The sequence below is a fragment of the Myotis lucifugus genome, unplaced genomic scaffold (genome assembly GCF_000147115.1).
Source record: "Myotis lucifugus unplaced genomic scaffold, Myoluc2.0 scaffold_5, whole genome shotgun sequence".
NCBI lineage: Eukaryota > Metazoa > Chordata > Mammalia > Chiroptera > Vespertilionidae > Myotis > Myotis lucifugus.
This window is the reverse complement of record NW_005871053.1, coordinates 1,089,724-1,102,374: the sequence shown is the minus strand read 5'-3', so window position 1 is coordinate 1,102,374 and position 12,651 is coordinate 1,089,724. Positions and strand designations below refer to the sequence as shown.

Genomic DNA, 12,651 nt, shown 5'->3' with positions numbered 1-12,651 from the left:
CAGCTGCCCCTTTATTTCCAGAGCTGGAGAACTGCTTAGGTCCCTTGATTATTTCTAGGGTGGGGGTTGCACACAGGATTTTCTTAGCCTTTGGGCATAAAAGCATGACCGTAATTTATTTTGAGGTGCTGATAGATGAGTGTTTTAAGAAGGAAGATTAACCTTCCTTTTCTTTGATAAAATTGTTGTCCAAAAAGATATGTCTTAACACTCAGCCCAGTGCCTGGCACAGAGCAGGTACTTTGTAAATTGTATCCATGCGATAATCAAATACCTTTTCTCAGTTCAGAAACAAGTAGATAAAACATGAAGAAATGCTTGTAAACTAAGATTTGGGTCTTACGAGTGTGGGATTTAGGCAGCTGGGAGAGCACACTGTTTCATTTTCTTTCACAACTACCCTTTTTGGAAAGATGCATAGGCTCTATACCGGAATTACTACAGGTCTAGATAAGAAATTTAGAATTAATACAGTGACAAGGAGAAAATTCTAAGATGTCCTGTGTTAACGTAAAAAACCATTGACACCTGTAAAGAATTTTTGTGAGTTTGAGCCAAACTGTCGACGTATGCCGGGAAGCAGAACCTCAACGAATTGAGATAATGCTCCGGAGAATGGCGGGTTACATCTGTATTTATACATTGCAATTAAAGGAAAGGGATGTAGGTGGGTTACATGAAATCCATTGGTGATAGACTAGAGAGGCGGGAGAAAGCAAAGTGGGGGTGGGTGGGGGGCTGAGGGGGGTGAGGGGAGGGTCTGGGATTGGATAAAAAGTAAAATGATAGACACATACTTAGGTGGGTGCAGGAACATTAACATAATAATGAAGGGATTTGTGGTATCTGTACTGGTTCCCGGCACATTAGGTTGTGCCCCAAGGGCTCCAGAAAAAGGGAAGTTACAAGTCACCCAGATTTTCAAGGGTATGTTATTATAGATGCAAAAAGACACATAGGCTCAGTTAAGGTAAAGGTTGACCTTGTCAGTGAAGATACCAGCCTAGGACATAACTACCCACCATAACTGCTTTTAAAGTTTAATTTCAGACCATCCTTTGTGGTTACTTTAGGTCTCTGAGTTTGCAAGACCGCCATGCAGGTGGCCTTCCCTGAGCTTGTCAGGTTAGCATGTGGCCCTTTCCTCCACACCTGAATTAATTACAGCGGCCAGAGGGTGGAAGGAGAGACAAGAAGTTAATCAGTTAACAGCAGGGCAAAAACAACAAAAGATGGTTCACATTCCTGAGTGTGTGTTGGAACTTTGAACTTCCAGGTGCCTATTTCCATGATTATCCAGAGAACAGCCAGGTGCCACTGCCCCCCAGGTGTGTGACTTTTCATACTGTTGCCCATACTCTTCCTTTGGACTCTGTTGCCTGTCCTGGAACCAGCCCGCCTCACCTCCTCTACCTTTATCTATGGCGATGTCAGTTTTTTTAATCAACTTGCATCTTTCTTCTCCTATGTGGTGTACAGAGTCCCTCAGACCCAGTACTGTGGGCACGTGCTCTTGTTACAGAACTTACCAGGCGACTGAAAAATACACAGGAGATATAGGAAAAACCCATTTATTTTCAGATGTACTAGTACTGTGACTCAGGGGAGCCTATTTCCAAATCCTGAGTAAGCCAATATGGAGGAAGCTTTCTCTTTATACCCTTTGGTTTCTTTGTCCCCCAAATATGGATCATATTTCTGGAACTTGCGCGGGCTTTGCAAAAAGCCCCGTGTGTTGGGATAGGGGCCGTGAGACCACACCTAAAGGCCTGGCCTGGCGCCAGCACTGATAACTGTTAGGTTTATGGCCTCTGTAAAATGGGAGTATTTAGGTAAATAGGTCTTGCAAGACCAGATAATTAAGGAAGGGGCAGTGACTACCAGGGGTGGGCAAACTTTTTGACTCGAGGGCCACAATGGGTTCTTAAACTGGACCGGAGGGCCGGAACAAAAGCATGGATGGAGTGTTTGTGTGAACTAATATAAATTCAAAGTAAACATCATTACATAAAAGGGTACGGTCTTTTTTTTTTATTAGTTTTATTCATTTCAAACGGGCCGGAAACGGCCCGCAGGCCGTAGTTTGCCCACGGCTGGACTAGACTGTAGGCTAACAGGAATGTGCATTAGGGATAGAGTCAGGCTGCTAGCAACCCCCCCCCCCCCAAATGTCTTATTTTCCTCTTCACTCTCACCTAGCCCCGCTGTGGTGGTTCAGGCTGATGTCCCAGGACCCCGCCTGCTGGGCAAGATTTTTGTTTAACAAGTTCGGCTGAAACATCACTGGCTTTCATCCTAAGAGAAAACCAGACCCTAGTGGCGAGGGTTGTGTTTCTAGCAGTGGTTCTCAACTTTCTGGCCCTTTAAATACAGTTCCTCATGTTGTGACCCAACCATAAAATTATTTTCGTTGCTACTTCATAACTGTAATGTTGCTACTGTTATGAATCATAATGTAAATGTCTGATATGCAGGATGGTCTTAGGCGACCCCTGTGAAAGGGTCATTCGACCGCCAAAGGGGTCGTGACCCACAGGTTGAGAACCGCTGAAGGGGAAATGTGCTGCAGTTCCTGCCGTCCTATTCCTGGACAACTGGACTTATGTAGTTTCTCTGGAGACTAGACATCTCTGGGCTATACCTACCATCTTTAGTGTGTGTGTGTGTGTGTGTGTGTGTGAGTGTGTGTGTCCTCAGCATTCATGCTGAACGCAGATTTTCTTAAAACATCATTGCCTGGCTGCATGCTTGTTCGGGTCACCGTGTCCCCGCACGTGCTACGTCTGGGGAGGCTATTGCTTATGAGACAGCAGCACAGCACGTGGCCCGTCTGCACCTCCGGGGAGATTCTGAACTGCGGCGCGGGCACGCGGCACGTTCTGACTGGAGCCACGGCGAACGCGCTTCCCCACCCTCCCGCTTGTAATGGGGAGGGCGGAAGCACAGGACCGGGGAGGGCGGAAGTGGCGGAACGAAGAGGCTCTACTTTCCGGCGCAGGAGTGGCAGCGTCGCGATCGCACTATGGCGGCGCTCGGGCGGCAGGTGAGGTCGCGCAGGGCAGGGCTCTTGGCGGGCCGCGGGCGGGGCCGGCTGTTTCACGACAGCCCGTGGCATCTTGTAGCCGCAGCCTTCAGGGAGGCCGGTGCCCGCTGACCGGGGGCCGCCCCTGCCCCGAGGAGGCAGCCGCTGGACCGGTGGCCGGGAGGGAGGGGAAGCCGGGAGCGGCGACTTACTGCCGGGTCCTCGGCGGGAAGGCGGGGCTGCCCGGTGACGTGCTTGGTTTGCTCTGCGCGAGCGGGAACCGCGGAAGGTTTTGAAGCAAAGGAGCTATTCTGTATGCGAGTTGGCTGGCAGGATGCGTATATACAACAGGGTTGCTTTGCGGAATGTATGTTGCTACGTGAATCTGGAGACGAGTATGAGATCCAGATTTCAGGAGTGGGTACCAGCTCGGCCCCCCAGAGTTGGCACGAAAATTGTTGTAAACTAAAGACATTTGAGATTCAGCAGATGCAGGAAGAAGCGTCGTCGGATTTTCTCTCACCACAAAGCAGAAAATTCTGGGAGTGAGGCCGCCATGGATCCTCTCTCCTAGGGAGTTAGTGGCCATGAAGGAAAAAAAAAAGTGGACCACTTGCATCTGTGTAGACAAACACTATGGCAGACTTTCCTATCTCCCGTTGTTCCCCTGGAAACCCATTTGTGCTTCTTAAGTTATTAGCCCCCACCTTTAGCCACCTAGGGAGCTAGCTGCCTCTTTGGTTAGGTTCCATATACATACTAAGAAACTTGGAGGCTTTTTTTCTTCTGTTAATCTGACTAAATGTGTAGGCCCCCAGGCACTGAACCTTAGCAGATAAGAGGAAAAGCCCTCCTCTAAACGTAACCAGGTGGCCTTTAACTAGTTCTCCCTGTCCCCCCTGCCCCTGTCCCCACTGCCCCTGTCCTCTCAGTTGTGGCAGCAGAAGCTAATAGGGACTGTTTGACTCTGTTCTCTGTGTGTGGACCTCTTCTAGGTTTTTAAAGTTCAGATGTGGTTTTGCAGATTTCTTACAAAATCGGTTATGTTTGTGTGGGACTCTGCTCACAACCCTGTGGGTTCCCATTACATGGAGTGGTGAGGGAGTGACTCCCTTTTGTATTACATTTTACAGGTCTTGGATTGGCATCGCCTGATCCCCCTCTCCTGGGCCAGCATCTCGAGGCAGACGCCTCATTTTGGAGAACAGAAAAGGGCAACGGATTCCTTGCTGCGTAAACTGACTACAGCCTCCAGTGGAGGGGCCCTTAAGGGGTTACCCCATGTCCAACCCAGAAAGTATGTGCAGGAACTAGAGTGCAGGACAAGCCTTACTCAGTGCCTCCTTGAGAAGCAGAGGGCTCCTGTGGATGGAGGGTCTTCGGAGCGAGAGGAGGTCATCAGTTCCCTCCTGGACATGGGTTTCACTGATGTCCATATCCAAGAATTGCTCAGTATACAACCAAGTCCCCACCCTCAACAGTTGCTGGCTGTCATCTCAAAGTTAATACTCTTGGGTGTGAATCCAGAGCCTGTGTGCGTGGCCTTGAAGAAAAGTCCCCAATTATTGAAACTGCCTATAATGCATATGGAGAAGCGCTCCAGTTACCTTCGAAAGCTTGGGATTGGAGAAGGTACGAAGTGTGGATTCTGTATATAGTGCTGAGTCATTCTGAGCTGGAATACAAATAGCCTAGGTGAGATGGGTTTAGGGAGGTTTCTGGGAGAAAGTTCTTGAGAGGAATGTGTGATTTGGTTTGGAGGTGAGGCAGCAGGCATTGCAGGAAGGAAGGGGGAATTGAATGACAGGCAGGGACTCTTGTCTGGATTGCTCACCTTGGGGACTCAGCATCTAGAACAGTGGTGGGCACATGATGCATGCTCAGCAGGTAGATGTTAATCTGTGATGTTGTGTAAGTGGGCATTTGTAACCTTTGATGTTTAAGTAACTGGATGTGGACTTAATGGTTTGTATCTGTATGATGTAAAGCCAGAGACTTACAGAGTCCCTTGTAAAGACTGGATCCCAGCTGGGTGTCTTGACATACTGTGGAACATGAGATCTTACCAGATTCCTGGGAAGCTGGTGGAGTGGCTGTCTCCTGCAGACACTATCCTCACCCCCATCAGGTTTTATGCTTCCAGGATCCTAGAAGTTCATTGGATCTCTTTATGGGCCTCTGGAGAAGGGGGGATAGGGGCCCATGAGGGTCTCCAATTTGACCACAGGAGTTCCACTATTTTATATATTTTTTATTAATTTAATTTTTTATTTTACTTTATTTTATTTTATAGTGTAATCTGATAGGCCAAACTTAATGCCTTATGCACTGTTACATAAATTGGCAAGCTCAACACAGCTTTAAGCTGCAAAGATAAAGTCTAAATTTCTGAAAGTCATTCCTGACCATTTTATCAAGGCAGTGACTAACTCAACTGTTAGGAAGATTTTAATTAACAGTTTGAGTAAGTGATTTTAAGTTTCTAGGTGCTAATTTCCCCCCAACTGTCCATAGGAAACTATATATTCTAGGGCAGTCTCGATTTATACATTTATCCTAATACAGTTAATAGGGCCTCTTTCACTTAAAGTGCCCCAGTTTGGGTAAAACATATGGTCTTCTCACTAACTTGGAATCAGTAGTTGTGGTTGTGCATTGTTGTTACCCCACTAAGTATTGTCATGGATCATCTTCCCATGACTTTTACTATGGAAGGAACCTCAGCCCAAAGCCCCCGCTTGGGGGACACTACTATCCCATCTTACTGTCTGACTTTTCCAGTCAGTCCTTGGGAAATTCTTTTCTAGGTGAGGAGGGCAGAAGGAGACCTAGAATATGAAGTACGCACCTGTCAGCTGGGAAGCCAGAAGGAGGCAGGAATGCCAGGGAGGGAGGGAGGGTTGTCCAGTCTGAGGAATGAGAGCATCAGCGGAGTGATGGGCTGTTCTGGTTTCCCACTTCCATGGTGCTGCTGGAAGACCTCGGAGGCTGGCACCTATTTGGGGGGTGTCCGTGTTCATTTTGAAATGCTGGCTTGACTTGGGCACAGCTAGCTCCTTTTCTGAAATATCCTTTGTGTTCTACAGGGAAACTAAAGAGGGTGCTTCACTGTTGCCCCGAAATTTTCACCATGCATCAGCGGGACATTGACCGCATCGTCAAGGTGCTCAGGGAGAAGTGCCTTTTCACGGTTCAGCAAGTGGCTGAGATTTTGCACAGATGTCCCTATGTTCTTCGGGAGGACCCGGGGGAGCTGGAATACAAATTCCAGGTGAGAGTGGCAGAGTGACTGGAGGACCCACAGCGGACTCTGGAATGTAGCAGGGTCAGCTCTGTGGGTAAGAAGCATGGGATACCCCCTGGCCAAAGAACCTGGTTTTGGTGCTTTCATGTCCGCACAGGTGAGATGGATTCTGCAGCTTTCCTGTATTAACAGTGAGTAACCTGCCCCATTCTCAGAGTCCGAGTGGGGCCTCTGTTTGAAATAGCTAATTTAGAAATAGGTAAACCTTCCTATCTTTAGAGCCTGTTTTGCATGTTGATATCAGAAATGATTATGACACCTGTCCTAATTTTTTTGGTAAACAGTTATGATGACTTAGGTCAAATCTCTAGATGTTTCCTGATTCATTGTTTTCTTCCCCCATCTAAAGAGAAATAGAACTCCTGCTCTTTATTTCCTGCAACAAGAATTTGAAAATGCTTTGAAACTTGTCACCCATCCATCATGCAGATGTGGGTGTCAGAGGGTGCCCTGTCTTGTTGGTTAGGTGCGCTTCCTGAATGCTTTTGCACAGTTGAGTTTGCTGTGACTGTGGAAGAACAGGTCTGAGGACCCTCCCTGAATCCTAACCTGCCTGTGTCTCCAGTATGCCTACTTTAGGATGGGGGTGAATCACTCGGATATGGTGAGGACCGACTTCCTGCAGTACTCCATCACCAAGATCAGGCAGAGACACACGTTCCTGGAGCGCCTAGGACGGTACCAGACCCCGGATAAGAAGGGGCAGACGCAGATCCCCAACCCTCTTGTCAAGGACATTCTCAGAGTTTCAGAAGCTGAGTTTCTGTCCAGGACGGCCTATTCTACTGCTGAGGAGTTTGAAGTTTTTAAGAAGCTCCTGGCTCGGGAGGAGGAAGAGGAGTCTGAGAGCCACATGTCTGGTGACGAAAGCAGTAGTGAGGAAGAGGAGGAGGAGGATGAGGACGAGGACTAGGAGGAGGAGGAGCTGTGATACAAGGCCCAGAGACATTAAAGGACATTTTAGTTCTCTCAGCTTTTGGAGCTTCACGTCCTTGGACCTTCTCAGGCTATTTTTCATTCTAAAACTAGTGTTTTGATGAAAAATTATTATAGATCACCTGAGAAGTAGGTCAGACTGAGTTGGAGGTTGGTTAGTTTGATTTGTTGTCAGGTCTCTGGGGAGAGCCCTGCTCCATCGAAAATAAAGACTGTCAGCAGTTGGAATTGGGAACTCAGTGCATCGAAATTTGGTTTTATTTTCTCTGTCGTAGCTGTGGGTGATGTTCCATGACAGTGTGGGGGACAAGGACCTTCTTCTGGTTCTAGTCATTTTACATTTCCTTCTAGTGGTAAGGATACAATTATGAGAATGCAGGGAGGCTTTAGTACATTATAGCACTTTATTTTATGAAAACAAGTAGCAGGTTTTCCACAAAAATACTCATGTTTTTAATCTAAAAATATTACTTCATAGTTGCATTCAGTGTACAGCAGAGTAGAGGGAAGTGGGTCAGTTTGGCTTCATTTTGCACAGGTTCTTCCTGCCAGCACAGTGCTGGGCACTTCTCTCTCTTGTGAGGAGCAGGCCCTGGCTCTGACCTCAGGGAATTTGGCTTTCATGCCTGCTCATGGCCAGCGGGTCATGTCAGGGCCTGATGTCTCTAGCAGGCAGCAGTGCTGACCTGGGGCATGCCAGAACAGAAGGAGCCATGGGGCAGATACAGTCAGGCATCCCCCACCTTTTAGGGGGCTTTGGAGGCCAGAGGAGAAGAGCACGTGAACACAGCCAGGGGCCAAGGGTCTGGTGGTTGTGCAATCCAGGAGCTCTCCGTGACAACCACGGGGAGGAAGTCCCCTAGGGAACCCAGTAGGTCTAAGCAGTGACTTGAAGCATTAAGTCAGAGGCCCAGACCTGAGGGCATGAGCTCTATGATGGGGGGTGTGGGGGGGAAGGGTGGGTACATCCTAAGATGTTCTGGGTACCCCTCTTTGGGCTAATGCTGCAGAGAAGAATTTTGGTGATGTGACCAGAGTGTAGGCTGGTAGCACTTAGAACCTTTAGGCTCCTAGCTCTTTCCTGCAGACCATGTGAGAATACTGTCAGGCCCTGTTCTCACCCGAGGCCATCCTGACCAGGGAACATCTGGGGACATTTTTGGTTGTTAGGACCAGGAGAAGGAGCAGTTGGGACCCAGTGGGTTGAGGCCAGGGCTGCTGTCAAATGCCCTGCTGTGCACAGGACAGTCCGCACAGAATGACCAGCCCTAATGTCTCTGGCTGAGGTGAAGAAACAGCTCTCAGGCCTGGGCCCGCAAAATATGACCGTATCGGCTCATGAGAACCTCCGGTTTTAAATGGGCTTACATTTGTTGTATTTATTTTATTTAAAAGGAAAATAAATCGTTTTTAAAGAGAGTTCCTTTCCCTGTGCTCTGGATTGCAGTTGGCTGACTTGAGCTTTATTTTACAAGGGAATTCAGTGCTGAATCAAAACAATCATGCTTTTGCTTTCTCTTGGCTCCGGGACTGCAGAGAGAGGCACTGTGTGCAAAACAAGTAGCTCAGGGAACCTCTGGACGTGTGAGCCAGACATCTGTGGCCCTGGCTGGCCAGCGGGAGGCGGTCCAGCTAAAGGAAGGTGCTGGAGCTCGGTGACACGAAGTGGCCCTTGCCTGCTGAACTCCCTGGTGGCGAGTAGCTCCGTTTCCTCTGTGACAGCCATGTGCAGTGGGGAAAGGGGACATTCTGTCTTTACTGCCTTTCTTGGCCAGAGACAACATTTTTGAAAAAGAAAATACTTCACCACATGCCAGTGTTTTCACTTACTCTCCATTTTGTGGTGTCCAAGTGACCAGCATGTTCCCTGGAGCCTACAGTGTGGTTTTTGTGCCCAGTTAGGAGACACAGTGGAACCCTAAATCCCAAATCTACACCTAATTGGATGGTCAGGTCACCCAGCCTGGTCAGCAGGTGGCTAACTCTGCAACTCAAAGTTGCTCCCCTGTGATTTTGACACAGAAGTAAATGTTGATGCCCTGACAATTTTCTGATCCATTATCAATTTCTTTGGGTGGACATTGAGTATTTTCAAGGAAGAAGAGTTTTATGAAGGAGCCATGTGGAAGCTCGTTTGGAGTGTTTCAAGGATGATTTGTAATTTCCTTTAGTGTCAGGAAGTCTTTGTACTAGATATTTAATTTGTACAACATCAAAATGGGCTAATTGTAAGACCACACGGCACTAAGCCCAGGATTCAGTAGACTTGTAAAAACAAATGCTTCTGAGCTAAAATCGAGCACGTCTGCCTCATGGCTGAGGGGCTTGAGGTCATTAACATGGTCACAGAAAGTTTCATCTGCTTTTCCAGTGATGCCACTTGGTCTTGTCATTTGCTGGTGATGCTGTAGCTTATGTGGACACACAGTGACAGGTCGCAGTGCCGCAGCAGGAGTCAGCGGCATGTGTTCATGGTCATGGTTTTCTCCTTTCACCCAGGGTTGGAGCCCCTTGATGGAGCTTGTGCCTTCAGATGGCCCTGAGACGGAGCGCAGTAGAGATTTCTGGAAATGACTAATCCTCCTTTCTGAAAATGACAAGTATACTACACAGACACATGTACACACAACTTTAATAAAAAAACCCACTCTAAAATATACTCTTAACTCTTTAAAAAATGTTTTGTAAAGATGAGAGGAAGGAGCTCTTCCTATGGCTGCAAAACTGACTTGGGCAGTGTCAGTGAAGACGCACCAGGGCTCTGGTTCCAGTTGGGTCGGCTGTTAAAGTGCCCAGCAGGTGGAGGTGGGCTGGCTTCTGTAGTGGCCTCACTTGCAGGGAGGAAAGCTGTTCAGAAGGCTCTGGAATGCGGTGTGGCGATGATGCGCAATGCTGGGAGCTGTTTAGTGTGGAGATGGTGCTTGCTGCCTGGTAGTCTGAAACTGTGTTGCCTGAGTTGTGGATTAAAAGGATCTTAAACATCGTTTGGCCTCACCCGCCCCAGATGCCTGTCTTCATTACTCAGACCTGTAAGGAGGAGCCCTGGCTACCGCCAAGTGCCTTCCCAAACAGGGTTTGTGTAGCAATTCCATGACACTCCGGGTGGGTCTTTGGTGCCATGCTGTGACTTGTCGTCTGGGATGGCTTTCTCTGCATCAGGCTGAAGCCTGAGTGGGGTTAGCCACATATGGTCAAGGGGAAGTGGCCCCCAATTTTGTAAATCAAGTTTTATTGGAACAGCCTCACCGGATTAGGCACATGTCAATGGCTGTTTTTGTGCACAAGCGCAGGGCTGTTGTTGCCACAGAGACCATCCGGTCGACAAAGTCAAAGATATTTCCTGCCTGACCCTTTCTGGGAAAAGTGGTAGACTAAAAGTGTCTAAACTCCAGTTTAGTATGATATGAACATTTTCTCTTTCAAAATCTGCTGGTTGGTGGATGGATCACTAGCCTTCACCTCCCTCCGTAAATGACCTGCTGGGGAGGTGAGCCAGCTTCCCTGTGCCCCTCATCAGTCTGCCCTCCTTGCCTCCCAGCCCCACCCTCTGCTCTGCAGGTTGTCGATGGCAGCTCCTCCTCATTTTGGCTCTTGGGTTTCAAAGGGAGAATTCTTTCTCTGATTTAGAATCTGGAACTAGTTTCTGGATGTTGCTGAGGCTTCATCCAGTGCTCTCCGCACATGGTGGCTGCTCGTCAGCGATGCAGGCCACCCTGGAGAAACTTCGAGCCCTGTGCTGGAGGCAGTGTGGGACTAGGAGGTGTCTGACCTAGAGGACCTCCCTGGCTGGACCTGTCTGGCCATCTGTCTTCTAGAGGCCGGAGGAGCGAAGCCACAGAGGGGACAGACTCCAGCCAGGACCTTGTCACTCAGGGTGTTCTTGTCAATTCAATTTAGACCTCATCTTCCAGGGCTTTAGAAACTTGTGAGGTTGGTGGATTATAGCAAGAATGTCCAGAGTCCTTTGAAGAAAAAGAAAGGGGGGGGGGCATGAGGAGAATGGTACCCTTATCTCTGAGACGGTGACTTCTCATCTCGCTTAGTGCCTTCGGTCGCTGCCCAGGCCCCATGTTGCCACATCAGAACTGTGAGGTCCTTGCCCTCTAACATGGCCGTACACAGGGTGGGCAGGTTTGTTGAGGACTGACCATGTCCCCTGGGGTAGGGGCCTTTCAGCAGCATCACAGGCCGCTCCCCCATTTGGTGATGCCCTTGATCTTTCCTTGCAGGCATGCTGCCCCATTACTCTGGGTTGAAATGAGTTCTTATGTGGTGGCTTTGGTGTATGACTGTGTCTGTGTATTTCTGTGTCCTGTTGGTTCGTGTTTTCTCCATTGTTTCAAGAATTAGTATTGTAAAAGCCAGTGGAGGGTTTCTGATTTGTTTTTAGAGAAATGGATTTGTTGAGCAACTTTTTAAAAAATATATTATCCTTTCAGGCGACTTATTACAATATAAATATTTGAAACCCAAATCATATTTGTGGGTTCTTGATCCCAGTACTGAATTGCTTGCAGGGCTTGGAGTATGTGTTTTGGATACGCATGTCTTTGGAGCCTGCGGTGGGGGGTGATGCCTTTGAGTGACTTCACATCTGATGGGACGGCAGCTGGAGGCCATGGTTCTTCATGGCACTTCCCAACTGCAGATCCCTGCCTGGGTAGTGTGAGCTCACAACTGCAAGGCTCTTTTGCTTCTGGTTGTTGGTAAAGGTCTCTGAATAACATTCCTCAGCCATATTGTGACCATGGCTTGTGTGAAGCTGCGTGTACCCGGAGCACCTCCCTCTCCTACCACATCGGCAGTGGGCTATTTGGCTCATTGATGGAGTGAGAGCAGTGAGCTGTCCCAGGCCCCCAAGTGACATCATGTTGACAAGAACCTGTGGTCAGTGGGAAGCTCGGTATCTTTCAAATGACTGTGAAGACTTGGGCCGCTTACATGTGGGGAGGTGGAGCCCCAATAGGGTTTGGGAAATGTTAGGTGAAATCAGAGTCAGGAAGCTTCTTTCATCTCAAGGTTTCTGAATGCTCCTAAGCACTCTCTCAGTGACAGAGTCTTTAGGACCTCCCAGAAGTTGTGACTAAGGCCCCACACCCTGTTTTTTCTTTCAATAGATGGCCATTTACGGGTCTGGAAAGCACTCCCTTAAATCCCCAGCCCCTAGCATTCCTGTGTCCCCCACCCTGTTTCTTGGTTCCCTTGAGACAAAGCAGTTTGTCTTCCCTGCAGAGAGCTTCATTTCTACCTGAAGATGTATCTGTCACAGGTTTGTCTACTGGGAGGCCTTATGTACTCTTTTTCTCACCCAGCTCCCTTGGAATTCTGAAGCCTGGTCTAGGCTTTCATAACAAGAGCCTCCCTGGAGCTCTCCTAGCTGCTGCGAATG

At 48.4% G+C, this 12,651-nt stretch overlaps 1 protein-coding gene across 3 annotated transcripts; it reads left to right on the top strand.

Annotated features, from left to right (window-relative positions):
- Nucleotides 1-3,006: 3,006 nt before the first annotated feature.
- On the top strand, nt 3,007-7,501 carry MTERF4 (mitochondrial transcription termination factor 4). Of its 3 annotated transcripts, XM_006083000.3 has the most exons (4): nt 3,023-3,043; nt 4,156-4,654; nt 6,109-6,293; nt 6,892-7,501. In XM_006083000.3, exons 1-4 carry the CDS (start codon nt 3,023-3,025, stop codon nt 7,237-7,239), a joined length of 1,053 nt encoding a protein of 350 aa, XP_006083062.2. In that variant the 3' UTR covers nt 7,240-7,501. The 3 variants fall into 3 exon arrangements, with proteins under 3 accessions (XP_023599809.1, XP_006083062.2, XP_023599807.1); XM_023744041.1 differs by lacking the exon at nt 4,156-4,654 and having other exon boundaries at nt 3,007-3,043; XM_023744039.1 differs by lacking the exon at nt 3,023-3,043 and having other exon boundaries at nt 4,580-4,717.
- The last annotated feature ends 5,150 nt before the right edge of the window (nt 7,502-12,651 follow it).

Excerpts from the sequence above, each read along its gene's own strand:
- MTERF4 (XM_006083000.3), top strand. The coding sequence starts at position 3,023 with ATGGCGGCGCTCGGGCGGCAG. Across the intron at positions 3,044-4,155 it reads TGGCGGCGCTCGGGCGGCAG|GTCTTGGATTGGCATCGCCT; the intron begins GTGAGGTCGCGC and ends TACATTTTACAG. Across the intron at positions 6,294-6,891 it reads AGCTGGAATACAAATTCCAG|TATGCCTACTTTAGGATGGG; the intron begins GTGAGAGTGGCA and ends CTGTGTCTCCAG.